Consider the following 27887-nt stretch of genomic DNA (forward strand, 5'->3'; position numbering starts at 1 on the left):
CTTTGCCGTGGAAGTAGTTAACAAGACACTGGCTCAAAGAGATTTTCCTAGAGATTGTTAGTTTTACAAGCTCTGGCAGGCAGTAATATAATGGGGAGAAAGACCCTACTGAAACTGATTAACTTGTCACCATAACCCAAGACCTGACAGTTTTTTCATACATATATGAAGTGTCAGTGGTTCCAGTTTATTCCTCTGATTAGAACTAAACTCATGTAATTTGGGGTCAGAAATACAGTACTAAGTTGAAGAAATTTAGTTGAACTTCATCCAAACCACCAAACCTCTTAACCATGCAATGAGATGAAAATAGTTGAGAAGATGCATTTTTACTAAAACTGAGATAGTTGCTTTTCCTGGTGTACATGAAAATACCTCCATGGGTTGCTCGTCATTTTCCTGCTTATCTTCAACTGCTGACATACACAGGAGAAAAGCACTGCCGTTAAACCACATTTTCCAAGCTTGTAAAATATGCTTATTTTAAAATCCCATAGCTTTTAATTGATTTGGCCAATCTTAATTATTAGAAGCCACACTAGACCCACCAGGTAACCAGCAAACTGTTCCCAAGACAAGTGTTCTTGTTATTTCTTCAGTTAACATTTATTTTGCATGTATCCATAAAATCACTACATGGAATGACTGTGCATACACAGGACAAGTATTGGCTTCATTCTCTTGCCAGGCAGCATTGCTCAAACACAGACTTCTTGACATTTAATATTCATAGTGCAGAAGCATCTACTGATTCCAATAAGAACCAAGAAACATTACTAGAGATGTCATGCAAAAAAAAAGTCACAGTTCTGCCACAAAGTACTTGCAGCTATACAGGTTGACAAATCAACTATTGCCACACTGTGTACAGAGTAAGAAATATTTTTCAGTGATTTTCTAGTCACCTTTAAAAAGAATTGACACTATAGGTAGCCCTATATAGTAATGGATAGGACATTACTTCAGCAGCTACTGAGGCAAAATAGGTACATCACCTTAACTCTGTGCACATGTATTTTATGTCAGCAGAAAATTCAACATGATAGCGTTAGCAAAGCTGAATCTTATTTAGAAGACAAAAAATAAAGTTAGGCCAAAATTATCTGGGAGGAAGAATTAACAACTTTTATTATTTTTTAAAATTTTCATCCTAGTGGAAGCAGTTTGGCATTTAATTTCAGAATTCAGTAATTTTGCATTTATTTATTCTTGAGAGATGCATCCCTTTTCCAATATTTCCTTCCCAAAGAGAGACAGCCTAATAGTGGTCCGCTTGTCTCCTTAAATGGAACTCTTACTTTCACTCTTATTAAAGGGGGAAAAAAAAGAAAAAAAAAAAAGAGAAAAAAAAAAGAAAAGAAAAAAAGAAAAAAAAGAAAAAAAAAGTGTTTTTTCTTTTAGGTCAGGAATTGAAAAAAAAGGTTTTAATAAATAATTCTAATAATTTTAGAAAAAAATCAAATCTTTGCATAGTCCTTCCTAGGAGGCATATTAAGACAGAACAGATTACCTCTGAGGTGAGTTAGTGTTCTTTGGTAAATGTGCATTACTGGCTGAGTACAGCTTCCCCAAGGCTGAACAGAGCTGGGTGGGATGAGAGCAGACGAGTAATATCCTAAAGTCACATAGATCCCCAGCTCTATCTATGGCAGCCCACTGACAGCTGCCGGCAACCCAAATCCCCCAAATGAGACAGTATAGGATGCTCCTTCAAATATCTCCTTGATGCCAAGAATGTTTCTATGGTAATTCCGCATACAAAATTACAGGCTTGTGCAGTGTAAGAGGCTGTGCAAGGGCCCAAGGAGATGAATAAGCCTATCTAAGGTTGTGCATACCCAGGGGGCTTCCATTATTTTGGGTGCAAGGAAATAAAAAGATGGAATAATAACAATGTTGTGCTGCACTTCAATTGTTAAATTACTTCAATACCTTGCTCACAGATGTGCGCATGTGAATCTAATCAAGCAACTCCTCTAAGACAGCCAAGATTATTTTGAGAGATTATTCCTGTTTCCACTACAAAAAAAGAAGTGCCAGCCTTTCAGGATTATTTGTATGTAGGTGCATGTGTGTGCACACAAACACAGACACCTTCCCACTATGAGCACACAAAAAAGTCAAGGGGAAAAAAAAATCCCATATATAGAACACTATTCTGAGAAAGATGAGAACAGACTTGCCTCTTCATGCAAAAAAAAAAATAAATAAATAAAAATAAAGGAATAAAGAAAAAAACCCAAAACAAAACAAAACAAATCCATGCCAAAAACTTGTTTGATTGCTCATCTGCTTAATCTACTTACACAGCTGTAAGAACAACAGGGTAAAAGAAAAGCTGGTATCATCAGAAATGGGTATCTGAAGGAAAAAAAGAAGGAAAAAAAAAGATATTTCTATGCCACTCGAAGTCCCAGCTTTTCAATATCTTCTCAAATAATTTTTGCTTCAGACTCCAAGATAGCACATTCAACAATTCAATTTGCTGTTTGATAATAGGGACCCAGACTGTCTTTTTAATGCATAAAATTTATTTTTCTCTATGTTTGTTTGTTGCTTACTGACATCAGATTTCCTGCAGGCATCCTAACCCAGCGATTGAAGAAACTGCTCTAGGGTTTTCCAGGTATCTAATACACCTGGATAAGAAGTGCTAATTGTCACCAACTTCCATTAAATGACAGCAGTAAGGCACAAAATGTGCTTGATTTGCAGACACTAGTGCCACTGGGAGTTAGCAGCAGATTAATAATTGTGCAGACCTCGAACATTCCCCTGGCACTGACAGTCTGGGCTTCCAACATAATGCCAGATTATGAGGCCTTTGTTTTTAGCTTGCCTTCCTAATAAGGCTCAGGCAATTGCACCGTTTCTCTGTACATGACTTTGTTCTACCTCCCTGAAAGATTTCTGGTCAATATGAATACACTTCTTTTTGTGGGAGGATAGAGGCCACAAACAGGCTATAGCTTTAGCAGTTTTCTGAAAAGCAGGCAGCTGGGTGGAGATCATCAAGCCTGAGTTTAAGTGCTCCTAATATCCTGACTTGTTAGGCTCTTGAAGAGAACTGAGCCCTAATTTCATTCATTCTATTAGCACTAAAAATCTAAGGGAGATGTGTTGTATCACATGCTTAATCACATACTTAGCAGGCAGTAACTCTGGCATCAAGTCACCTTTACTGATCGCACCACACTATGTTCTCAGGTTTTTTTCATATTTTTCATTTTTCTTTTTCTTTTCTTTTCTTTTTTTTTTTTTCCATTTTCATGTCATACATGTGCTTGAAGCCTTAAGTGCACATCAGGCATTACACATATATTACACAGATAATTTTATTCCAGCTCCGTGCAGACAAATTCAGGGGCCAATGTTTTGCCTTCCTCTTTCTTCTTGCTCTGCTGTTGCCATTTCCCCTCTGCTCTCAGCACATGTGGGCATGTTCTCTTGGCTCAGAAGAAACCATCTCAAGGCATGAAAGCTTACTGACGGCTCTAGTGGCATTACAAAGCTAATTTCTGCAAGCAGCAACATGATTATGGAGAAGGAGAAGGCAAGGTTGAACGAATGTGTTTTAACACTTCTTTCTTGGTATTTATGACCATGCCATAGCATTCCTGTAACCTGGCTTGCTGCTGCTCCAGCTGCTTGTGCAAGCTCCTGATCGAACGCAACAGCAGGAGTCTTCGGTACATTGCTAGCTGGAGCCGGTACTTCTCCTTTTCCTCCTTTTTCTTATTTTCAAAGGTCTCCATTACTGTTGTGGTCTTCATCCACATGGCCGAGCCCAGACTGCAAGGGCTGCCCTCAATGCAGCTCTCCACAGGCTGCGCGCTATCAGCTGGCACGTGGCAGCACCCAAAGTTGTTCACCAATAGGGCCACAACTGCCCTGGGTGTCTTACCAACCCCCTCAGGCACCCCAGGGACACATGATGCTTCTGAATCCTGGTCGTGGCTACAGTAGACACCTTCAGAGCATGGTGAGGCAAGGCCTCCAGGCTTGGTTTTACAGATTGTTGTAGAGCAGGGCAAGCCTCCTGCTGATGCACTGACAGCCATCAGGTGGTGCTTGGCTAAGGCAGAGGCCTTGCTCTGTACCTGGCTGCCACTGATCACCACTGACGGTCCAGCAAGTGCTTTTGCTTGGGCCACAGCCTTGCTAGAGAGGATAGACAGTCTTTCTGGCACCTCTGAGCTTCTGTTGCCTTCACTAAGGCCAGCACAGCAATCAGGGAATGCCGTTTCAGCATCATGAAATGGGTCTTCATCACAGTTTTTCTGGGTCTCCTCTTCATCTCTTGTTACTGCAAATGTTTCCTCAGCCATTTATTGCATGAACTACAGAAACTTTCTGTGGACAGAGTGGAAGCAAAAGGATTTCATTTCCACATACACACAGGCACAGGCACAGCAGACCTACACAGAGTGACATTTGAAGAAAGAACCTTTCATTGTATTTAACCAATGGACCTATTAATTTTCTAATAAAGCACAACCCTTGGGTCACTTCAGGCCATTTCTTGTGATTTGCATTGGATGTTCTTTGAGACACAACATTAATCCAATAATAATTAAAATGATATACTGTACTATTAACATTCTCAAATCTTTAAAGCAAAGTGATCTATCCCTGCAGCACTGGCTTTGCTGACTAATTAAACAGAATACAGTTGTAAATGGCTATTGTAAGCACTTCTCCCGTTTAAGAACACAGCTCTAGCAAGTGTAGTTCGTAGAGATGGGTGAGTTATCAGGATTGATCTGCCCTAAAGAGGTGGATGTACCGCAAACAGCAGGTTTCATTTAAATGCCCTCTCTGAGATTAATCTGTCTGCTAGCAGTTTGTTTACAAGGTTGCCTTTTTCAATTCCACTAACTCTATCAGCAGAGCAATAATAGTACTATGTAAGCCATAGACAGGAAGAAAAGGATACTTACCGAGGTTAGTGGGGGAAAGAGAAAGAGTTACAGGGCATTGTGTCTGCGCATCATGTTTTCCTGAATATGAGTCAGCAAAAACTGGAACAGAAACATCACTGTGAAGAAGCAGGAGCAGCAACAGCATTACTCTGTTCCACCCAGCAACAACACGGTGAATCCCAATCACTGAGAAGTGAAGGGCTGACTTCACCCCCCCTCACGCCCCCCCCCGGCCTTTCCTTATTAAGAGGATATTCCTCCCTAGTGTTGAGCTTTTATGTCATCTTTGAGCACCAAAATGAAAACCTGGATTGGATGACATTATTTTTCAACCACAGATCCAAACGTACCTGATTCACTCAATATATAGGGATGATATAAATGGCCCATCCTGTCTCTGTCAATCAGCAAGGAGCAAATACAGCTCACAGAAGCGTGCAGGGCATTCTGGATTCCAACTCATACATGTTTCTCTTCGGAGAAAACAAGCTTAGATAAACTTTAGATGCATGAGCCCAAGATGAAACAAGCCTTTGGCACCAACTGAATGCTAAGCATAAAGGCAGCCAGAAGCTGTAGATTTAAGCGTCTAATATACACTTATATTTAATTATTCTGACCCAATCTTTCAGGAGGAAAAAAAAAAAAACCAAACAAAACACCAAAAATCAAAACAAAAAAACAACCTCTGCAACCAACTTAAATATTCAGTAGAATAGTAAACTTCATCTGCACCTTTGATGTTTAGAAAAGCTACCTTCAGCATCTTCTCCCACTTGTAATGCCAGGAACAACATTCAAAAAATATCTATCTGCATCTACTTTTGTGAATCTGCCACAGGGCTTACGCTGCCCTCAGGCTTTCTCTACTTTATTCTCTTAATATGAATAAAAGAAAGAACCAACCCAAAATACTACCTAGAATCTCCCTGGAGCTGGGAAAGAATGAGGGTAGATTCTATCTCCACTTCTATATACAATACAACACAGATAATTTATATATGTATTTTTTAATGTTTCATCTGACTATCTCTCTCTCTAATTAATCTGTTAAATGAGATATAATTCCAAGGTGGAACATCTGAACTCCAGCTAACAAGTTCAGATTTATACCCCAAAGTCTACTTGAACACTGTTTTCTTATGTGTTCTAAAAAAATACTGTGTGCTGAATTGGTGAAATAACTAATTCTGCTGTGTTTATGTGCCAGATCATGCTATAGACTGTATAATTTAGACTAGGAAGAGAATAATTTTCTGTGGGTAAATAAACTTGGCAAGGTCCTATCTTATTAATTTCCATTTGTCAGAATCAGAACATAGGGTAATTGACAAGCATAGAACTCAGATACAAGGGATTTTACTCCAAAAAGGATCATTAGAATACAGCATTGTGCATAATCTTAGTTTTGTCTGCTCTCTCTCCAATGCACTGCAGGTATATCTTGCCATAGAATCACAGACTCCATAGAGTTGGACTAGATGACCTTTAAAGGTCCCTTCCAACTCCCCTGCAATGAACAAAGACACCTACAGCTAGATCAGGTCACTCAGAGTCTCGTCCAGCCAGGCCTTGAGTACTCCCAGGAATGGAGCATCCACCATGTCAGATTTTTTTCTAGATTAAGCTGGTGCCTGAAGGTGAATGTCCATTGAACACTTCAGACTAGGATTGAGATATTTAAATTTGAAAGTGGGAACAAAAGCATGGGCTTTCCAAGAAAACAGGGAGACCAATGGATATCTTTCAGGACAAATGCATTCTGTATTTTCAGCAGGGGCATAAGAAAAAAGAACACAGTCTATTTCAAATGGAAACATGTAAATTCTTGTTCCAAGACAATAATCCTACTTTCCCAAGATTGGACAAAATAATTCCTAAAACTTAGCTCTCTTTTATTTACGAATCAACAGGTTAATAAAAAGACAAGAAGAGACCTTACAGAAGCTTCCTCTGTGAGAGGCACATTGTGCCATTTCACTTCATGAATAAACTTTGGGAAGAGTTTGCTGCTCCAACTGAGAATCTGGTGCAGTCTTTATTGAATATCCATTGCTCACTTTAGACCAGCTTTCCTAGGTTCTGCCTATGGGAAGCTTTCCAGGCAGAAGCTGTTTCAAATTTCACAATGAATTCATCTGTCAGTCCAATACAACGAACCTTTCAGGTAGGCAGAATGCTTCCAGTTGAAGATCACTGCATTTTATTACTACCTATTCACAGGTAGATTTGACCACAGTATTTTCAAGGTGTAGACTCTACTTATTTATCTCTAAGCTATTAGTCCAATACAGCCTTGCAAGGCCTGTGCCAACAGTGATTTTTCTTAATCCACTACCTCCATCAGGTATTAACTATGATAAGTACTTGGTAACTTGCAATCTCAGAACCATAAATGTGTTCGTAGGTGTTCCATGCTTGCATATTTGTGTAATTGGGATGCACATCAACACATCACAAAGGGATAGGAAAGGGTCAGAAGATAATTTCTAAAGAGTCACAACAGTAAACTCTCCCCTTCCACTATAAGGCCATTCACCAACTTGGACAGATATGAGGACAGAAAGTCTCGTTTTTATATTAAGTACAAATGTTTTACCGAAGTTCAAAGCCTGACATTCAAACACACGAGCAGTGTCAGAAAGTGACAAGTGTTGGTGGAGATATGCCTTTACAAGACTTTGGCCTGGGATGTTATGTTGTTTTGTATTTGGGTTTGGGGAGTACTTTTAACAAAGTAGTAAAAAATATCCTATTACACAGTAGTGTAATTCCATATTTTATATTAATTGCTCTTAAAGATCAAAAGCTATATTCTGCCTGTTAATGTACACACTTGCATGGTCTCCTATGAAATCAATGAGATCCACATGTGTGTATCTGAGAGCTAAATTTCTCCCCAAAGATTCTTTAAAGTCCTTTTACAGAGCAGTAAGTCATAGAAGAAAGTCATGTGTTCCCTTTCTTCTGCCTCTATACCCAAGCCAGACAAGAATTATTACTGCTGCTCCGAATTACACTGGATGATAACGGTACCCAGAGGGGTCACTGGCCAGCCAGAGATTACCATTGCTCAGCACGTTCTGTTCTCACCTTCATCCATCCCTCATCATTTCTGTAGTCCTCTTACACCAGCAAAGAAATGCAAAATAACTGCAGCCCAGCTTCACATGCAGTCTACTGAAGAGATCGGAATGTGCTATAGGTATTTAAGTGGGAGGCTGAAGCACAGGTGGGACATCACAATGGCTTTCTATGGCCCAGCGGAAGATAATTTGGTGTCTGCACAGAGCTGCAATGTAATCTCATTTGCAGGCAACATTTTAGACAAAAAGTTAAATGGATATATAATTTTACTTGTGGGGAAAAGTTCAGCGTCTTTAAAAGTGAACATACAGGGATCCAATTAACCATCTTTATATTAAGTCCAAAAAAACCCCTGAAACAATCTGCCATGATTGGCAAATGTTAGCAAGATTGCTGTCAGTTTTAGCAGAATTGCCTATGAGAGATGCAAAGTAGCTCAGAGTAGCTCAGGCTAAGTCTGAGCTGAGTTTGCAAGCTCATGACAGCAGGTACCAAAACAACTTGAACACTAGGAAGGGCTTGATGACAACTTTCACCACAGTATTTCAGCAACTCAACTTCTAACCCTGCTTGAACCCAAATATTCTCAGGGACATGCAATGAAAAATATACTGACATAGCTTCATACAGATATCCTAACAACAGAATGCTTTGATTTTTGAGGCAGCAGCTGTCCTCTGTATCATCATGCTGGGCTGAACATGAGCCAGCAGTGTGCCAAGCTGGCCAAGAAGGCCAATGGCATCCTGGCTTGCATCAGAAACAGTGTTGCCAGCAGGAATAGGGAAGTGATTGTCCCCCTGTACTCAGCACTGGTGAGGCTGCACTTCAAGTACTGTGTCCAGTTTGGGGTTCCTCATTGCAAGAAAGACATTAAGGCCCTGGAATGTGTTCAGAGGAGGGCAACAAAGCTGGTGAGGGGTCTGGAGCACAGACCATATGAGGAGAGGCTGAAGGAGCTGGGAATGTTCAGCCTGGCGAAGAGGAGGCTCAGGGGAGACCTCATTGCTCTCTATAACTTCCTGAAGGGAGGTTGTAGTGAGCTGGGGGTTGGCCTCTTCTCTCCTGTAACCAGTGATAGAACTAGTGGGAACGGTTTCAAGCTGTTCCAGGGGAGTTTCAGGCTGGACATTAGGGAATACTACTTCTCAGAAAGGGTGGTCAGGCACTGGAATGGGCTGCCCAGGGAGGTGGTGGAGTCACCAACCCTGGAGGTGTTCAAGGAATGTTTGGACTTTGTGTTGAAGGACTCAGGCATCTACTTCAGCTGTAACAGCAGACACTTAGCTTTTCACAGAGCCTGAAGTAGAACTGGAAGATCAATGGGCACATGTAGCTGGATATAGGCTAGATTACAAATAACAGCTTCATTTATATGTTAGAATGAAAAAATTCCCAAATATCAGTGAAACTTTGATTATTTTTTCCCAGAATAAAGAAAAGATTATGTGTAATGGTATCAAAATTAAAGGTGAACTTCAATGGCTCTCCAGTGAAGAGCAGGTCATCCCGCTATCTTTTTGAAAGGAAAAAAAAAATAAAAAAATAAATTAAAAAAAAAAATCATTATTTGGAGGAATGCCTACAATTTTGTTCAACAATCAAGACAATGTAGAATAGAATAGGGAGAGAAAAGAAAAAAAATTAGGCAGAAATATCAGGTAACTGACATGCTATTATAGTCTTCGTATGAAGATTATAGACTAATTTTTTTAACTTTTTCCTGCAGGAAGACTAAAAAATCTTCCTGCAGGAAAAGAAGAAAAAGAAAGAAAAAAAAGGTACTTGAAATATATTTGAATAACCTCCAATATTAAAAGGTTCATAAGTATTGCTCATAAATTGTTAGAACTCCATGCCTAGCAGGTAAACACTGGATTACTCAATGTAGCTGTTAGATTTCAGATGTGAAAATGAAAGTATAGACTCACGTGCCTAGTTTAGGTTCACGTTTGGTATGCATTGAGGGAAAAATCCTTTTTGCTGAGGAATATGTAAACAGAGCGTGTAATTTTTGATAATTGATGTTTATGTTTACTTTCTTTTTGACATTTAACCATAACTGACATACTGATGGCTAAGGAAAGAAGACAACTAAGCTGCAAGAATAATAAACAGAGCGCTGTGAGAGATGGAAGAGAATAAAAACATGGGCGGAAGAACTGAGGCAGTGAGGCTAAGTTGCAAATGGGAAGACAAGTAATAGCTCAGTGTTTCACCACAGTATCAAATGAACTTTCAGAACTTTTCAGAAGTCAAATGCATTTAAAATAATTATCAAGTTTGCTTTTAAAGGTGTTCACATTTTCTCTCTTATCTGTTAATCCAAAATGATACAAGGAGAGATTGTGAAGAAAATTATATCTACAGGCATTGTTTTCTGTTGTTGTTAAAAATATTTCCACATTAAGCGGTGAAAGAAAAAGAAAGAAAAAAAAAATGCATTCGTGTTCTTTGAGCCGAACAATTTCTGTGAATCTTAAGATCACTTATGAGGACCCAACTCTACAGATCATCATCAAGAGGTGAAAAAAAGATTGCATCAGGAAAGATCTGAAAAAATTCTGTTTTCTCATTTAGTACGCCTTCCTACTAAACATATATGTCAATCCTTGCATAGCACCCCAAGCAATCCAGCTTTACTCCTAACGTCTGCATAGACGCACCTACTGTTTGTGTTCAACACAATCAAAAACTTTGCCTAAAATTTCACTTGTGGCTGAGAAAAACTTTTAAACCTTTGAAGCTATTAGTGTGACTGAAATGGATGAGGCCAAACAGGATACACAGCTGTCGCCAAAACCCACAAACTGAGCACTACATAGTGCTGTTGATACAAACCTTGTTTACATGAGAACTAACAGATGACTCTGATGGGGAGAGAAGGCACATGGACCACTGGGTTTGAGGGACATGACCATGTCCTTACATTACACTGCTCGGCAGCCTGCATTTTTGCAATCTGCTTCCAGAGGTTAGCCTAAGCATGGAAAATTCTTTTACACTTTTAATTAGACTACACATCTACAGGCCCTTTGCTCAGTTTATCAGAGTCCAACCCACTGTCTATAGAATTATTATCAGATAAATCCCTATCTCTTCCTTCTAAGTAAACTGTTTAAGAGATTAGAAAGTAGCAGAGAAGCCATATACAGCTAATGAAGGACAAGCCTCCAAATGTTTGGAGGTTTATTTCAGAGATACATATCTACATACATTTATTTTTTAACAGAAGAACAGATATGGAGTCCAATTTTGACTTGCTTGAACAGAGAACAGGATAAGAAAGAACAATCTGAGATACTACCCTTCTGAAGTCTCAAACTAAACAGAAGAAATAATGAGTGCTTCCCAGCAATAAAGAGTAGTTAGGTATTGAATGTCAAAATAGTAATGTTCTGAAGTTCCTGGCAGCTCTACCTGCTTGAACCCCTGTTGAACCTCCTTAGGCCCCCACCCTGAGCCCCAGGCAGAGGCCCTGCTAGAATTGATATCAGGAGTCCTAAATCTTTGTCATACCCAGAAGGTGCTAGCAATCTGCCATTAAACTCCAGTGATGCTATGCCAAAATTTTATCCTCAGTTATGCCCACAGAGCTTCCTTTAGAACAGTTTGACCAACATTAAAAATGCAGAGCAAGAATATTATCAGCTGCCAGTGCTCTGTTTGCCACACTGCAAGCCTTCTCCGCTAAAGCACCACCAGCCTCCCTACTTTTAGTTGCTTCAAAAGAGATTCCAACACCTAATGGAAGTATTGCACTAATTAAGATTTTGAGAGTGGAAAGCAAATTCATCCTGTCTGACCTCACACTTGGCATATCACAGTTCCTTGCTTTCCTATGTGTGATTGTATTGATAACAATTGCCAGTAGAGAGCTGACACAGCGAGTGCAGGAAATAAATAAATATATAAATGCCTCCATCTGTGTTCTGCACTTCCTTAGGCAAAAATAATGAGTCAAATGAGTGAAATATCTGCAGCTCTCTTTTGTATAGAGCTGCTGTACATATACCGCTGTGGAAGAAACCTTCCAGAGACTTCTGGCATCACTCTGGCAAGCAATAATTCAAACTGCCAGTCTGCTGATTTAAGGAAGTTGCTGAAAGAAAGTTGCTTTTTTGTTATTGTAAAGGTGTGGCACATCTCTGCCACAGATGCAGCTTGATGCAGCTTGTAAGAGTGAGTATATAACATGTATGCCAGAAGGAAGAGGAAATGGACAAATACAGCAAGTTAAGGCAGTCCAAAGCTTTGAGACAAAGAAAAAAGAAATCCATTAGGAAGGACACGTAGTACACGCATGAACAACGCTCATGCATATCACCTAAGGACTTGCTTTCTTGCTTGGAAGAACAAATAGCATTTTCTGTCTGAACTCTGCTTATTTTGCAGACAAAGCTACCAAGCTCACCAGACAAAAGTGATAAGAGAAGCAGAATCAATTATCAATCTTGATAATTTTTGTCATGTTAAAAACAATTTTCATCATGCAGGAGAAACTGCCATGTGGAGTAGGCTTCACTTTCAAATGAGTTAACTTTTGGATGTCTAAGTCTGCATTAGTTCACCATTAGGCACATCTGACTTACAGACTGAAAGCTCAAACCTTAGCAATGTTAAAGCAGGAACTCTCGGTCGTACGTTAAATCTTAAAAGTCTCTGTATGAGGAGAAAACGAATTTAATTATTAGTCACTTTAGTCATGCAACTCATGAGAACAAAAGTCTATGATCCAGACATGGCCAAAAATGAATTTGGCTGAGTATCACATCTCAGGAGCTGAGGGAATGACAGTCAGTGCTGCAGACAGTACAAGGGAAGAGCATGGAGAGGATGATCCTTGCTCCGGTGTAGTCAAATATCTTTATAGCAACCACTATTAAAGGTGCTTCCTGAGCTTGATACGCTACATAATTGTGTTTAATAGCCATTTATGGAATGATTTGTCACTCATACCTTTTGGCTTCTATAACATCCCATGGCAATGAATTCTGCAATTGCTTCTATGTTGCATGAATTGTACTGCCAACAGCACAGGCCACACCTTCCCAGGAATTCAATAACATACTGACATCATCTTACTTTTGTCTTGTTTAATCTCATGAATCATGAGCACTACAGAAGATTTCCATGTCTGTCTGTTTTTTTCCAGTGTGAAAAAGCTCTTTTAAAGCAACAGCTACGAATGGGCAAGTGAGTCAGAATACTTTTGTGCAGGAATGAGCACTTCTCACATAGCTCAGGCTACCAAACGAAATGCAGATATTTGCAGAAATAGAAAAAGATGCAGAAAGGACGGTGAATCCTCTCCCTGCTGAAACTCTTTGAGTAGGAAGCAGTAGAGACTCCAAGGAGAAGAAAAGACAGGAGAAATCAGCAATTTGAGTAAGTTTGTATGAGAGGAAGAGACTGGGAGAGGGCAGAAGAAGGCCTTTGGATTTCCACCAGAATTAAACTGGAGAAGTGGGAGCAGGAGGGGCAGAGGAGAATCAGGTTGAAGAGATTTTGCTCCTACCTTTGTCAGCACAGAGGGAGTAGGAAACAAGACCTGGACAGCATTTCTCTGTCTGCTGCCCTAGGCAACTGTTTACTTTGCTTTTGCCCCAGATAGCGTGAGCCGTTATGAGTTTCCACAATGCTCTGAGTCACCAGAATATGGATGAGATCTGTGGATTCAAGCCACCTTTCAAGATTATGAATCTTTTCTGAATATCCATTATGCCAATGATACATAACAAAATCACTGCTGTAATGTGATGCACATGTCAACTTTAAGGATACAGTCCCTGCTCAGATGGCATCAGCACAGGGACACGTCAGCATGGTGGATTACCAGAGCAAATGCTTTAACATGCAATGTGATGCAATGTGTTTTAACAACGATTGTTCCCTTATGTTTGTTTGTGTCAGGTTTGACGTGACTATCCGCCACGACGATGCTCAGGATTCTGTGTGTTGCTTTGCAGAAACTGATTATGTGATCAAATGCTTAAAGCACATAAAATCACGCCCAAGATTCAATGAGATATATATGCCAGAAAATTCAGTAGGTGTTTAAAATAATTGACGCTAACAGCTAGACCTGGGTTTTTCAAAGGAATAACTGTTTTTGTTTGTTTGTTTTTCCTAATGCAACATAATATAAACTGCCTAGAAATTCAGCCTTAGCATAATGTTCAGATCAAATGAAATTCACCCGTTAAGAAAGAACATACACAGGGTCCTCCCTGAAGTGGAAAAAACAGTCTCTGAGTAGAACAGATATCCTGGGAGACGTCTTACCCTGTGCACATGCCCAAAAAAGACAGCTCTGAATCTAAATGCATTGTAGATCTAATGCTTGCAGGATTTGGAGGCTCAACACTGAGCTGCAGCTCTTGGCAGCCCTTTTTCCCCAGTCTGTGAAAGTCAGAATCCAGTGGAGACAAAAACCTCTGTGGAAATACTGTATATGTAAATGGCCATAGAACAAAAAGGAAGGCTTACCTGCTCTTAAATTAGTCATATTTAAAATCGTATTTTCAGAGCACACAGAACTATCAGTCTCCAAAGTGAAGAAATGTGATTCTCGTTCAAGACTTAAGGACAAAAGGCAAAACAACTGTGTCCCTTGCTCCAAAGTCATTATCTCACATTAAGACTTCATCCTTTTCTCCTGATTCTGAGTTTAGTCTGGTTCTAATGACTCACTAGACAATTTTGCAGGATCTTCCTGCTCTCATAGGTACTTAGGCACTGAAATCAATGAGAAGTGGTACCTGTACACTTTCAGAAATCTGTCTTTAATTTCACCATCCCATAACTCTCTTTAATGGAAACATCCTTCATTTTTTCTGCTTCACAAGTGAGTTGTGAACCTTAATTACACAATGATTCTGAAGTCTAGTAAATACAATGTATATTAAGAGTAGTTCATGAGATTTCTCTCACAAGGAGACTCTCTCTTGTGAACTATTACTCACACATTGCAGAAAAAAACTCATGAGAAAAATATACAGATCTTGATTACTTCCACAAATAATGTGTTATACAACTCAGTAACATTTATTAGTACAGCATGGAGAATAGCATAGGCTTTTCTGACCTGCATGGAATTCTGTCAGCACATCCATGTACCCATATTTACCTGCAGTGCCCATCCAAGACAGGGCCTCCAGACCCACACGCAGTATGCTTCCCATGGGATCTAGTAGCATAAATACCTTCAAAGACCAGACATGAAATTCTGTGCCTTCAAATCACAGAATCATGGAATCACAGAACGGCTTGGGTTGGAAAGGACCCCACGGATCATCAAGCTCCAACCCCCATGCTGCAGGCAGGGCTACCAACCTGTGGTGGTTGTAAATATTTCCCCAAAAGATGCCAGCATACTGACCAATTACCTCACTTTATAGCACAGTGAAAATGGCTAGACAACCATGAGCAGACAGATGATCATACAGAAGGCATTGCTTGCATATTTAGTGCTTTCTCAGGCCACACCAAAGCATACAGCCTAATTAGGGTAGGAAAACTCAAAAGAGGAAGACCATTCCTTAAAAATACAGAGCTCCTTGGCGCATTTATTTTCTGTGAACAAACAGTGTAGCTGTTAAAATACATTTCCTGTTAGCAATTACGGCTCAGAGCTCACAGAGGCTTTTAAGGAACTTGGACAGGAGTGATTTTCAGTACATAGTGTCTCTAACAGCAAGTTCTATTAATATTCACCAAAGGAAAACCTGTTTGTTGACCCAAAGTATGACTGCTTACTATTCTCTTCTTGTGAAATTATTTAGGTCCTGTGGGACAACTGTACTGAGCTTTTGACGCAAATATTAAAATTCTATTTAGATGTACAATGTTTTAATGCAAATTTTTACCATAAAACCAAATGCTCCATTCAGTTAAATTAATAGAATTACAAAAAGATGTAATGATAGCAATTAAGTCTTGAAAATGCAAATTTTATAGTCAAGGACAATTACCTCATTTATAGTATCCTGGAATGATGCCAGATGAAGGTAATTTAGATCTCCCTAGCTCACAGTTATATCATGAAGAATATCTTAATTTCATTAGTACAACAAAGATGGGTGAGAACTTAGACAATATGAAAAAGAAAAAAAAAGAGAGAGGGTGAGATGGGAGAGAAAATTTGACCTTTCTCATTTCATTGCAGCTAGAATGCATAGATCTTACTAAAGTATTAGTAATATTTCTTTCCACTCCCATCTCTGAAAAAGAAAGGTGGTTTGTGGTTTTCTTTTTTTTCTTTATTAGCAGCAATGGAACATTAGTATGAAAAAGGTCATCTCCCTTCTGATTCTTAGAGCCACTGTGCCCACATCACAACAGTTATGGACCATTTTTTATTTCACTTTTAAGGATAAATACAGCATTGGTTCTTGTCTGACAAAGTATCAAGCCGTGGCCTAAGGACACATAGTTTTGACTCTGATAGGATTTAATGTGTTCTTGAAAAATCTTACAAATACAGCCCCACCTCCTCCAAAGAGGCAAGTCAAATATCATCAGTTTCTCATTAGCAAGCAAAGAGTGACGAAGTAGACAAAGAATACAGATTGATATGCCATAGATTGTGTAGTCTTCTTTGAAGGAAAAACAAAACCAAACTCTCACACAAGCTCTTTAGCACAAGTTCAAATAGCAGTCTGCAATACTGTAGATATCCCTCTACTTTCATTTCTCTTTGCTGTAGTAGCTACCCAAAGAGGTTTCCAAGATAAAACATATTAAATAAGCTGCAACATAAAGTTTAAGTTTAAAATTTTGCATCTCCTCATTTTTCTTCCTGACCTGTTGTAGCCACTGCAGAGAAACTTAACTTCCAGCAAAATAACTACATCCAGCTAAAATCTTCTTATACCAAATTCCCTTACCAAACCTAACACATAGGGTTTGGAGACAGCTGAGGCCTGCAAGTACAGGGTAGCAAACTTCACTTCTCATCTTGACTGCAACTAACAAAGATAATGTGAAAATGCCTTGCCAAGAGTAGAAATATCTGCTTACCGTCAGTATTTGGTGGTTCTGCTGTAGATGGTGCATGCTGAAGCCACCTCTCCTGCTGATAAACCTTACCTTAGAACCCTAAGATGGGCAGGCAGGTTCTAGGGGACTGGCTTTATTACTTTGAACAGCATCACACAGCGACAGGAATGCAGCATTAGAGAGCCCCAACACCCCTGTTTCATGAAAAATAAGCCCTTTGTGAAAGAAAAAAGTACCTTAGTTTTTATGTCAAAGATGCTATCAGTCACCTCTGCTGCTTGAAAACAATGGATGACACTCTGGCTCAAGGAAAGCCATCTGCTTCCTCTGGAGTTAAGACCTCCTTCAGTGAATTTCATTTCCTATCAAGCAAGAGCAAAATTAGACCTTGTACCACTATTGCCTTCGTTCCATGCTTTCGATGCTTATAATCCCATTACACCTGACAACTTAATCTGAGATTATTATTCATAGACACATATGGTTTGATGAAAAATTCCCAACTCCTGAAAAATCTTTTTGTGTGTTCTTGGGAGATTTGGCCTAATAAGAAGTGCTTGAGTGGGTGTAGACAGGGTATGTTTGTACCATATTATACAATATGGCCTAAACTTCCATGTCATTTTATTGAAAAGCCTGAAGTTGACATGCTAATAGTTTGTGAATCTGCTGAGTCTCTGCTGTTGCATGGAGAAATGTTTTGTCCAGGCTATTCCCAGTATACCTCAGTTGTAAAAAAAACAGGCTGTGATCATAATACATCTTCATGTAAATCAAAGTAAATTTCTGTACAGTATTAACCACTGTTATGTACCACAGATCTCCAAATTTCTCACTTGTCCTAACAGTTGGAATGATCTCAGGCCAACAATAAGCCAAATACTGGTTGTTAAGTAATATTTAATCTAAGCATGATGTTGTGGTCAGCAAAATGAATTAGCATTTTTTGTACTAACAAAGATCCAGGCTTAAAATCAGATGATGATGTAAAAAAATTATGAAAAATATTCTTTACCTAATTCTTCCTTTTATAACTCTGACACAAAAACATGCTCCTTGGAAATTTTACATGTGAAGGAAGATTTTTTCCTATTGCATCTCCTTTCAAGAAATTCGGTTTTCTACTCAGAACTTCAATAGAGTAAATTACGTATGTGATCACCCTGGCAATTCAAGGCAACAGTGGAAAGAAATGCTAGAAAGAATTAGTTTTGTTGATCTCATAATAAATGTGAGAAAGATTGAGCTTTGTCCTAAATTCCACTAAATCATAGAATGCAATGAAGAAATAATCATATATGAATTTGAGGCAGTACTATTCCTGGTACTTATATCACTTGGCAAGCTAGAAAGCAACTTTGCTAGTGCATATTCATTACAACTTAATACAGTAATTCTGAAAAGATGTTTCTTTTTTTCCCTTTTTATATGCATTTATTGCTTTATTTGTTTATTGCTATTTACAGTCAATAATGCAATGCAGCTTGTGGAATGTAATCCCCTTTCTTCTCCTGACCAACCTCTACTCTGAATGCTGCATGGATGGGATCCTTTCTTTTCTGCTTTTTAACATCTTTCTTCTCACTTTATGTATTCTCAAAAATGAGATGAATTTCTGATTATTTTCCATTTTTCCCCACTTTATGAATATTAGAGTGGTTTTCTTTTGCAATGTGGCTTGGCCTGCATTTCAAAGTCCACATTTTCAGCAGTTCCCTGTGATTTTTGGCCACTTGGCAGTTTCTGGGTCCAACTCAGACAACTGTTTGATTTTCAAATATTCAGAGCATTCTCAAAGTGCAGACAATGCTTTCAGTGTTCTTTAGGTCCTTCAGGCTTCTTTTTTTCATTAACCCAAAACTGAGGTAAAAAATACTGTGTTCTATGAATTCCACAGTGTTGTGCAGAGAAAGGCAGTGGGAAAACTGAGTTAAATGCAGGATTCAGGTTTTTTCTGATTCTTGCCCAACTTGTTGTCTAATGGACCCCATAAGCTCTCAGCAATACCAGCTGTCTCTAAAATTCAACCAACAGTGGAAATGATTACCACTGTTCTGTCCATGGAAAACACGACATGGTTATTTATTTATTTATTTTTAAAGAATGGCTTGCATAGATTCCACACAAATGTATTTGCTTCTTTTTTTTTTTTCACTTGGTGAAAAGGCTGTGTTGTTAAAGTAAACTTTTCAAGACAGAAAAAGTAGGTATCAAAGACAGGAAAGAAACAAAAAGAGTACAAAGTAATCTTTACAAAAGCAGATTGCAGATCCACTGACAGTATCTTGCTAACAGTCACACACGAAGTAATTTCATAAAAACCTGCTTTTATCTTGCTCTAATAAAACATCAAGCTAGCAACGTTATGGTGAGGCCTTTCATTTGCTTTTCAGTGTAGCTTCTGATTGGAAGTATCAGCTGATGCAGCAGGATAAATAAAGAAATGTCTAGATTGCTATGGTTCCCAAAGGTCATTTTTATGAAAAGATCAGGAAATATGTTTCATTGAAATTAAAAGTAAAGCCATATCAAGTTTAATAACATTGTTATTGTAATGACATAAAATTCAGTGAGATGGTGTAATGTTTAATATTTGACTGTCAAGTCTCTGCAGTGAAGCTGTATGAAAGCATTTAAACTTCTAAAACTGAATTTCCTTTCAGTTTCATTACTGCTTCATACCCATCTCCTTTTTTTTTTTTTTTCCTTGCCATAATATTCCATGTTTCTCTGTTGAATCTGATGTTATCAGTAAAATACAAGAAAAACTCATGGAGGGCCACATCTCTGTTCCACAGAAGGCTTAGCAAGACTAGGCATCCCCAGATGACCAAAGGCTGTCTGTGCCAAATCATTTTTTCCATCAAGAAAGAACCCCAGCAGTGTGGTAGGGCATGGCAAGAGGGACACTGTCAGGGCACAGCTACCCTCTGGGTTTTCTCAGTTGTGGTATTGTCGGAGGTGGATTAATATGAGAAGCTGTATCAGCCCTAAGCGATTCTGGGAAAGGTTTGGCATAATGCCACTGTTCCTGGGTCTGCATTCACATAAACAATTGTAAAGACGGCTGAAGCCAGCAACTGCGAAGCCTGAGTGGTCTCTGGCTATGTACAGCCTTTTGTTGGACACTGTGCTGAGTGCAAGGATCAGAGAATTGAAAAGTTTATAGCTTGGCACAGCTCTGCAAAACTCTGATTTTCAGATAAATAAACAAAACCCTGTCTCCATCCATGGGACCAAAATTATTCAATACACTAAATAACAAGTAACATTCTGGAGACAAATTCTTTCTTTAAAATGCCAGCTTGGTTTAGCACATTTTCCCAGGATGAATTTCACCAGTTTAGCTTAAGAGTTGTTCAGTCTAATCAGTGTAAAAAACAAGTGGCTGTGAACATTCCTGAAATACTTACTTGAAAATTCTGATAAAGGAAAGATCAATCAATCAATCATAGTATTGCTCAGGTTGGAAAAGACCTTAAAGATCATGAAGTCCAACCACAACCTAACCATACTACCCTAATTCTAACAATCCTCCACTAAATCATGTCTTCAGTCTCTCCTTGTAGGGCATATTCTCCAAGCCCTTCACAAGCCTTGTTGCCCTTCTCTGGACCTGCTCCAGCATCTCAAAGTCCTTTCTGTGCCCAAAACTGAACACATTACTTGAGGTGAGGCCCCACCAATGCCGAGTACAGGGGCAGGATGACTTCCCTAGTCCTGCTCACCACACTACACCATTCCTGATCTGAGTGTCCTAGTCGCCAGAGAATACAACCACAGAATTGCTTGAGTTGGAAGGGACCTTTAAAGGCCATCTAGTCCAACTCCCTTGCAGTGAACAGGGACAACTACAGCCAGATCAGGTTGCTCCCCTCTAGATACTAAAAGGCCACTATCAGGTCTGCCTGGATACTTCTCTTCTGCAGGCTGAACAGCCCTGGCTGTAATACAGCTAAATATTCTGATGGTTCTACCTCAAAATTTTCCATCAGCTTTGGTTGCTGATAGATGGTGCAAAGACTGAGGATTTAAACTTGCTGTATTTGATCCCTTTGACCTTTTGCCAGACCAACTGTGATGAGCAGCTACTGGATATGCACAGTTTGGTCTGTCATAGCTGTTCTAGTACACAATCTGATTCAAAAACAGGAAATATTTGGAGACTCTTATTGGTAAATATTGCTACTATGGATTTTATTAATACTGCAGATGTTCCCTTGCCATCTTTGATCTAGCAACATGGTGTTTTTTACTATGTGGACAAACGGCTCTGAATGTACAACTCAAAGAGCTGCCCCTCTACATGAACAAGCTTTACTTTCTGCCATTTGTGTCTGAGGTTATTATTTGAGCTTTGTGGATCATTCCTTATAAAAATTGGAACTGTGAGCTATTTACCTGGACTTATCTTTTCCAAAAAGGTGAAACTGAATAGGTCAGACACAAAATAACTGGGGAAGGAGAGATTCTGATTCTCCTTGGAGCTTGTTTTATACAAAGATCATAAATTGGATGTTTGCTAATTCCTTCCTCTTAAAGACCTCAAGGAAGGCAGAAAGTATGATACATCTACATGAGTTGGAACAGGCTCTAGGCTGATAGAGACTTTAAGCAGTATTAAAACTGCTGTCAGTCCCAAATCCCTTTCGTTACATCTCAGTGAGACCAATGAAGTTCTGCACATGTATCTTAACAAACCTATGTTGCTGTTATCTTGTCTCCCTTCAGAAAAAAACTTGTCTGGATGGAGTTGGAACTTCAGACATGTAATTCACTGAAGCATGACCACCTTCTTATAGGTTCACTAAATCAACACATAAACTTCCCTAATTAAAATGACAGTAAGAATTTCTTTCTGCATTTTGGTTTTTTTTTTTTTGCATTTTCTGGAAGCAGTGCAGTATAATTCAGGTGCAGCGCATGAAAGACACTGTGAAGTCAAGAATAAAGTATTCCAGTATTCCGTTATGAAAAATCTTTTAACATAATAGATCAGTTATTATTCTTTCTACAGAGTTTTATTTTGTTGTTGGTGGTGGCGTTTGATTCTTTTGGAGAATCCACTAAACATTAACAGGAAATTACGTGTCTGGTTCAAAAGTGTATGAGGAGAGTCAAGAAATCTATGTCATGGCTGACATTCTTCTTTCAAGACTGTTAACCTGAAATCCTGTCCCCATTGCACCTTAGCAATAATTTCAGCAAAAAGTCATATATTCACTCCGTCATGCTTTAGAAGCAACTATCTATCACTGTGTTAAATTCTGCTTTTTCTTTCCCATTCTCTTTTCCTGCTTGTCGGGTAAGTCTCCATAAATGCCATGAGTCCAAAATAAACTGACGTGTGGAAAGGCAGATATTTAGGGGTAAGAGGGCTGAAGTCTTTGGTAAGATCAGGTAGAAGTAGATCGAGCAAAGGGTTTGATGAAAAGTTTGATGAAGGTTTGGAGATTGATGAGGATTCTACATCTCAAGCCTAAATGCAGGGGTTATAGTCTTCAGTGAGAAAAATGGTTCTGCTAAGTAGTTATGCAAATGTACTGTTTAGTCATTCAGCACAAGAAAGTGTCAGGTTTTACTGTTACAGAACAGAGGGACTACAGAGGAACAAACTGTTTTCCTTCCCCTTGCTCTCCTTCTGGATCACAGAATCACAGAATGACCCGGGTTGGAAGGGACCTCAAGGATCATGTAGTTCCAACCCCCCTGCCTGGCAGGGCCACCAAACATACACATTTACTAGATCAGGTTGCCCAGGGCCCCGTCCAACCTGGTCTTGAACACCTCCAAGGACGGGGCATCCACAACCTCCCTGGGCAGCCTGTTCCAGGGCCTAACCACTCTCTTAGTAAAGAACTTCCCCCTAACATCCAACCTAAATCTTCCCTCTTTTAACTTAAAACCATTTCCCCTAGTCCTGCTATTATCAGCCTTTTCGAAGAGTTTACTCACCTCATGGGAGTAAGTTCCCTTCAGGTATTGAAAGGCTGCAATGAGGTCACCCCGCAACCTTCTCTTCTCCAGGCTGAGAGAGCTGTCCTGAAAATATTGGATGCAATATTTTGTGTTGCAACATCTTGAAAACTTTTCAGTCAGGGAAAGGAGCAGCCCTGCAGCAATGAAAGAGTGGGTGATGGACCGATAATACGATCTCTTGTTTACTTCCTCTTCCTATATTGATGATCAACCTGTGGTGTGCTGAGCTGGAAGGTTGAAAAAAAAAAAAAAGCCAAGTCTCACATTAGCAAGGAGTCCTCCAGCTGTTAAAGGTAAAAGAAGTCATCCTGGGTGAGGTCAGTCTTTCATGGTGACTCAAACAGACAGTCTTGCTTATGTCAGCAGAAGCCTAGCTACCATCACAGCTGCACAAATGCAGGCACTGCTTCTTCAGCTAACTGCCTGGAGACTAAACAGGTTGCCGCATGTAGGGAAAGCAGAAAGAACTCTGGTAGGATGAACGCAGGTTGGAGTGTCGGTGTGAACACTGTGAGCCCTTCCTGTCCAAGGTTACAAGAGAAGGAGCGGCCACATTCTGAACTTGGCAGGGCTAGGCACGTATGGAGAAGCTTGGGCAGCAGCAAGTATTTTTTTTTCCTAGTTCAAAGGCCTAACCAAGCTGTTCTAGGCACCATGAGTATGAGTTGGGAGAGCCCAACAAGTCACTGCCAGTGCTCTGCTGCCTGGCACCAAAGCTGCTTTTTGCTTTCAGATGCTCTGTTGTTTCATGTTTTTATGACACTGGTCCTTGCCAGGTGCTCCTGGGAACTATTTTAAGGCAAATAAAAATGTTTCAGCTTTCAAAACATCCATGAGATCCCTGGGGAAAACGTACTGAAATTTTGGTTTCTAGAAACTCTCACAGAAAGTCCAAAAATTCAAAACGCTGACTGAAATTCAGGTTTGGAGTCCTTGAAAGCAAGTAATCTTGGAGCGGTCCTAGCAATCAAACCACTGGCAGCTGATTTCCCATAGCAACAGAACTGCCAGATATCATGCCAGAGGTTCATTTACTGAGCTGATCCACTGTGGGCAGAAGCTCAATGTTCCTGCAATGGTCCTTAGGGCAAAACAATTCCCTCAAAAAAGAGAAGATGATTCAGAATTATTTCACCAAAAACACACCTGGTATTTTCTGGGTCTACTCTAGCAAGGAAACAAATCTACAATAAAACAAGCATAAAACAATGGATAAGACACTACTGAATGTTTGGTTCTATGGACAAGACAGGAGATAATACAGATCCTTGATTCTGAATAAACATCAAGCTCTTTGGCTGCACTCACTTGCCATGTTCTGTTTTCACAATAAAACTGAATTGTTTGTATTGAGAGGAAGTTATAGCAAGTTGACAGCCATATCACCCTACCTTGCACACAGCTCTACAGTATAGAATGTGCTGTATTTACAATGTTCACTAGATCTGAGTTGCCAGGTGAAATTGTTGAATTTGCCTGTTTCCCTGTCTTCTAATGAAAAAAATGCCAATGATAGCACTTGAAATCACAACAGCATTTGGCTAATGCAACACTCATTTAAAAAAAAAAAAAAACAATAATAAAATAAAATAAAATAAAACCCCACATTTTTTACTGGATTTGTTACATGTGGGATTTAAAAGCAGACAAGACTGATGATGCGTTTGCTGTACAGTGCCTGGAAACCTGATTCACCTGTGTCACTATTTATCCAATACATCAAGATAACAACATGCCTGAGGGATAGGAAGCCATCCAGAGAGATCTAGACAGGCTCCAGCAGTGGGTCCAGGTGAACCTCATGAGGTTCAACAAAGCCAAGTGCAAGGTCTTGCACCTGGGTCATGGCAATCCCCACTGTCAATACAAGCTGGGGTACTAGAAGATAGAGCATGGCCCTGCTGAGAAAGGCTTGGGGGTACTGGTGGATGGCAAGCTGGACACGAGCCAGCAGTCTGCCCTCACAGGGCATACAACTGATACAGTCAGCTGTATCCTGGGCTGCATCAAAAGAAGCATAGCCAGCAGGTCAAGGGAGGATATCCTTTCCACCTCTAAGACCTCACCTGCAACACTGCATCCAGATGTGGAGTCCTCAGTACAGGAAAGACATGGACCTGTTGGAGCACATCTGGAGGAGGGCCACAAAAATGATCCAAGGGATGGAGCACCTTCACTATGAGCACAGGCTGAGAGAGTTGAGGCTGTTCAGCCTGGAGAAGGCTTTTGGGAGACTTGATAGTGGCCTTTCTAAAGGGGGGCTGAAAGAAGGAAGGGGACAGACTACTTAGCAGGGTCTGCTGTGATAGGACAAAGGGAAATTATTTTGAACTAATAAAGGGGACATTTAGACTGGATATAAGGAAGAAGTTATTTACAATAAGGGTGGTAAGGATGTCCTGTCCCTGGATACATTCAGGTCAGGCTGAAGCAACCTGATGTAGCTGCAGGTATCCCTGTTTATTGCAGGGGAGTTGAAGTACGTGAGCATTATGGATCTCTTCCAACTCAGATGATTCAATGATAATTTATCAAGGAAGACTTAGGGCTTGGACAGGGTGTTGATGAGACATTGATGTGGACACCATTACTTAATATATTATATCCTTAGGGAGAGGTGTGTAGGCTGCCCTTGCCCCATGGTACAGGAGCTTTTTACCTGCATCTCTCAGGATGCAAAGAGAAGTACCACTTCTTGATCACTAGAGATCAGATTGAGCTATTTACCTTCTCAAGTGTTAACATGCATTATTGACATATGCTTCCAAGGCTTTCTTCTTCTTGGTTTTGTAGTATACAAAAATCTGGTAATGCCAGATAAAATTTTGGAGCTCAGAAGATTTCACTGAGTGCTTCTCTTTTCACCTCATCTTGGTCCCTCCTTCTTTAACGACCAGTGAATTACAGTCAGTTAAAGGTGACTGATAGGAACTGCAAGGAATACATTCATAAACAGTTATGAAAAATAGCCGTGTACCTTGTGATCAGTGTATACAAATTACATCATAAGCAGGAAGTAGTTATGGTTGATTGGTGCAATTAAATGTTTTCTTTAGGAAAAGGAAAAAACCCTCCAGTGAGAATATTTTAGAAAATGGCTTTTTAATCATCTGTACAACTGCTAGAATGGCTGTCTCCTAATAGTTTTAAAGTGTTCCTTAGTTAGAATTAGTTGTAATTCCTCTACAGAATAGCCGATTACTTCCCCAAGAACCCGCTTACATGAAAGTTTATTTTTAATCACAAAATCACATCCAAAAAATTTTACATAGGCCAAAGGAGACCAGAGAAAATTTGAGCACCTGTCCGTGGTGTGTAAACAGCCACAAATTTAGGAGCCATTGCACGGGAGAGAACACTTTCTACAATCAGCAGCACACAGCAAGATTCACCACTCAAATAAGAAGCATTAATACTGACAGAAAAATCAGGTGTTTCCAGCACTATCAGATGCATACTAACCAGCAGCCTGCCACATTAATCAACCAGCTAATGCCTTCAGTCTTGGCTGGCTCATCATCTGTCCTCATCCCTGTGGACACCACTAGTTCTGCATGGGTAAGGACACATTTTGGGAGGGGAAGGACCATGGCAGCATTCTTTGGAAGAGCAGTCTGCCTAGCAGTGTGGTGAACTGCATATGTGCCACATGGGCAGATGACAAGGGACAGCTTGGTAGTGCCCATGCAAGACAATGGAGGATCTTCTGGGCATAACGTGCCCCATCAGTCCAATTTTGCTTGCCTGTAGATAAGGATGCTACTGGTCTGCACAGCCAGGGCATATGCAGTGAGGGACCATTTTCTGCCACCAGTGCATACCAGTACCAGGCACAGAATGGAAGAGCACACCAGATGAGAGCATATGAATTGGAAACTGGCTATTATAGTTGATAGCCCTAAAAATCATCCTCTTGGAACAGATAAAACACATGCCTGAAAAATACCAATTGCCTGGCTTAACACTGAGGATACAGCTCAGGATGTCATATATGTTCACACCTTCTCTCAAGGAGCCTCATGATGCTGGGAAAGGGTTGAAAGGCTGTAAACAGTCTTCTCTGGTCAAAGAAACCCAGATCATGTTTCCTATAATAAGGTTATTTTTACTGTTCTTTAATCTCAGTGGAAAATTCATGATTTTCCTCCATTTCCTCCTAACTTTAACTATGTATACCCTTTGTGCCTGCAAAACAAAGGTTATTTTTTACTCACCTGTATAAAATTGTTGAAGAACTCCAGACGATTGAAGGTATAAAAGCTAAAGGAAATACGTATATATGCATGTTTATATATAATAGTTGTTACTATTACAGAGTGCAAGAAAAACAAAAATTATTCGTAGCAGAGCTTCAGGTTTTTATTTATTTATTTATTTATGACTTTGGAGGCTTTTTAATAGCTAGTGATCAGATGAAACAACTGCTTTTGAAATCAATGAGAACTGGATTATGTGCTGGAGAAGAGAAAGCTTCAGTAGAAAATGTTTATATTACTGATTATTTGTTGTCTTAGATAATCACCATTTCTGCCTATGCCTTCCATAAAAACTCATTTTGTTTCTCCAAAAATTACATAATGATTTGAAGGTCAGTTCAGAGGCCAAACACACTAGAAATTCAAATCCATGATATAAATGCTCACAAAAAGTGTCTCAGATCAGTAAAAACAAGCTGAAGAGAATGAGAAGATACTCTTTAATTAACTAACCTCCGTGACTGCAATGCATTTATTCTGCTTTCTTCTCACTGTTTACTTCTTGATGATTTGAAATTACTTCTCTTTGAATGTAGATATAAATCAGTCAGTAAAGTCAATAGTACTGGTTTTGAACATAACTTAAATATATCTCTGTGCATCCTAAGCTACAAAAGATAAGCAGCAACTAAAGCAATTTCCC

The 27887-nt window shown here is 39.6% G+C and overlaps 1 protein-coding gene and 1 long non-coding RNA gene across 2 annotated transcripts in view; one reads left to right on the forward strand and one right to left on the reverse strand.

Moving 5' to 3' along the window:
- The window catches only part of LOC116652905, a 109642-nt gene that overhangs the window by 41194 nt on the left and 40561 nt on the right, over window positions 1-27887 (forward strand). The window lies entirely within an intron of this gene.
- On the reverse strand, window positions 1409-5129 carry LOC107309584 (UPF0500 protein C1orf216-like). The gene is made up of 2 exons (XM_015854503.2): window positions 4941-5129; window positions 1409-4353 (listed from the first exon to the last, which is right to left on the reverse strand). Exon 2 carries the CDS (start codon window positions 4326-4328, stop codon window positions 3537-3539), a length of 792 nt encoding a protein of 263 aa, XP_015709989.1. The 5' UTR covers window positions 4329-4353; window positions 4941-5129; the 3' UTR covers window positions 1409-3536.

Source organism: Coturnix japonica, chromosome 2, assembly GCF_001577835.2.
Source record: "Coturnix japonica isolate 7356 chromosome 2, Coturnix japonica 2.1, whole genome shotgun sequence".
Classification (NCBI taxonomy): domain Eukaryota; kingdom Metazoa; phylum Chordata; class Aves; order Galliformes; family Phasianidae; genus Coturnix; species Coturnix japonica.

Bases quoted from the DNA above. Each gene is read 5' to 3' on its own strand.
- LOC107309584 (XM_015854503.2), bottom strand. From the start codon at position 4,328: ATGGCTGAGGAAACATTTGCAGTAACAAGAGATGAAGAGGAGACCCAG.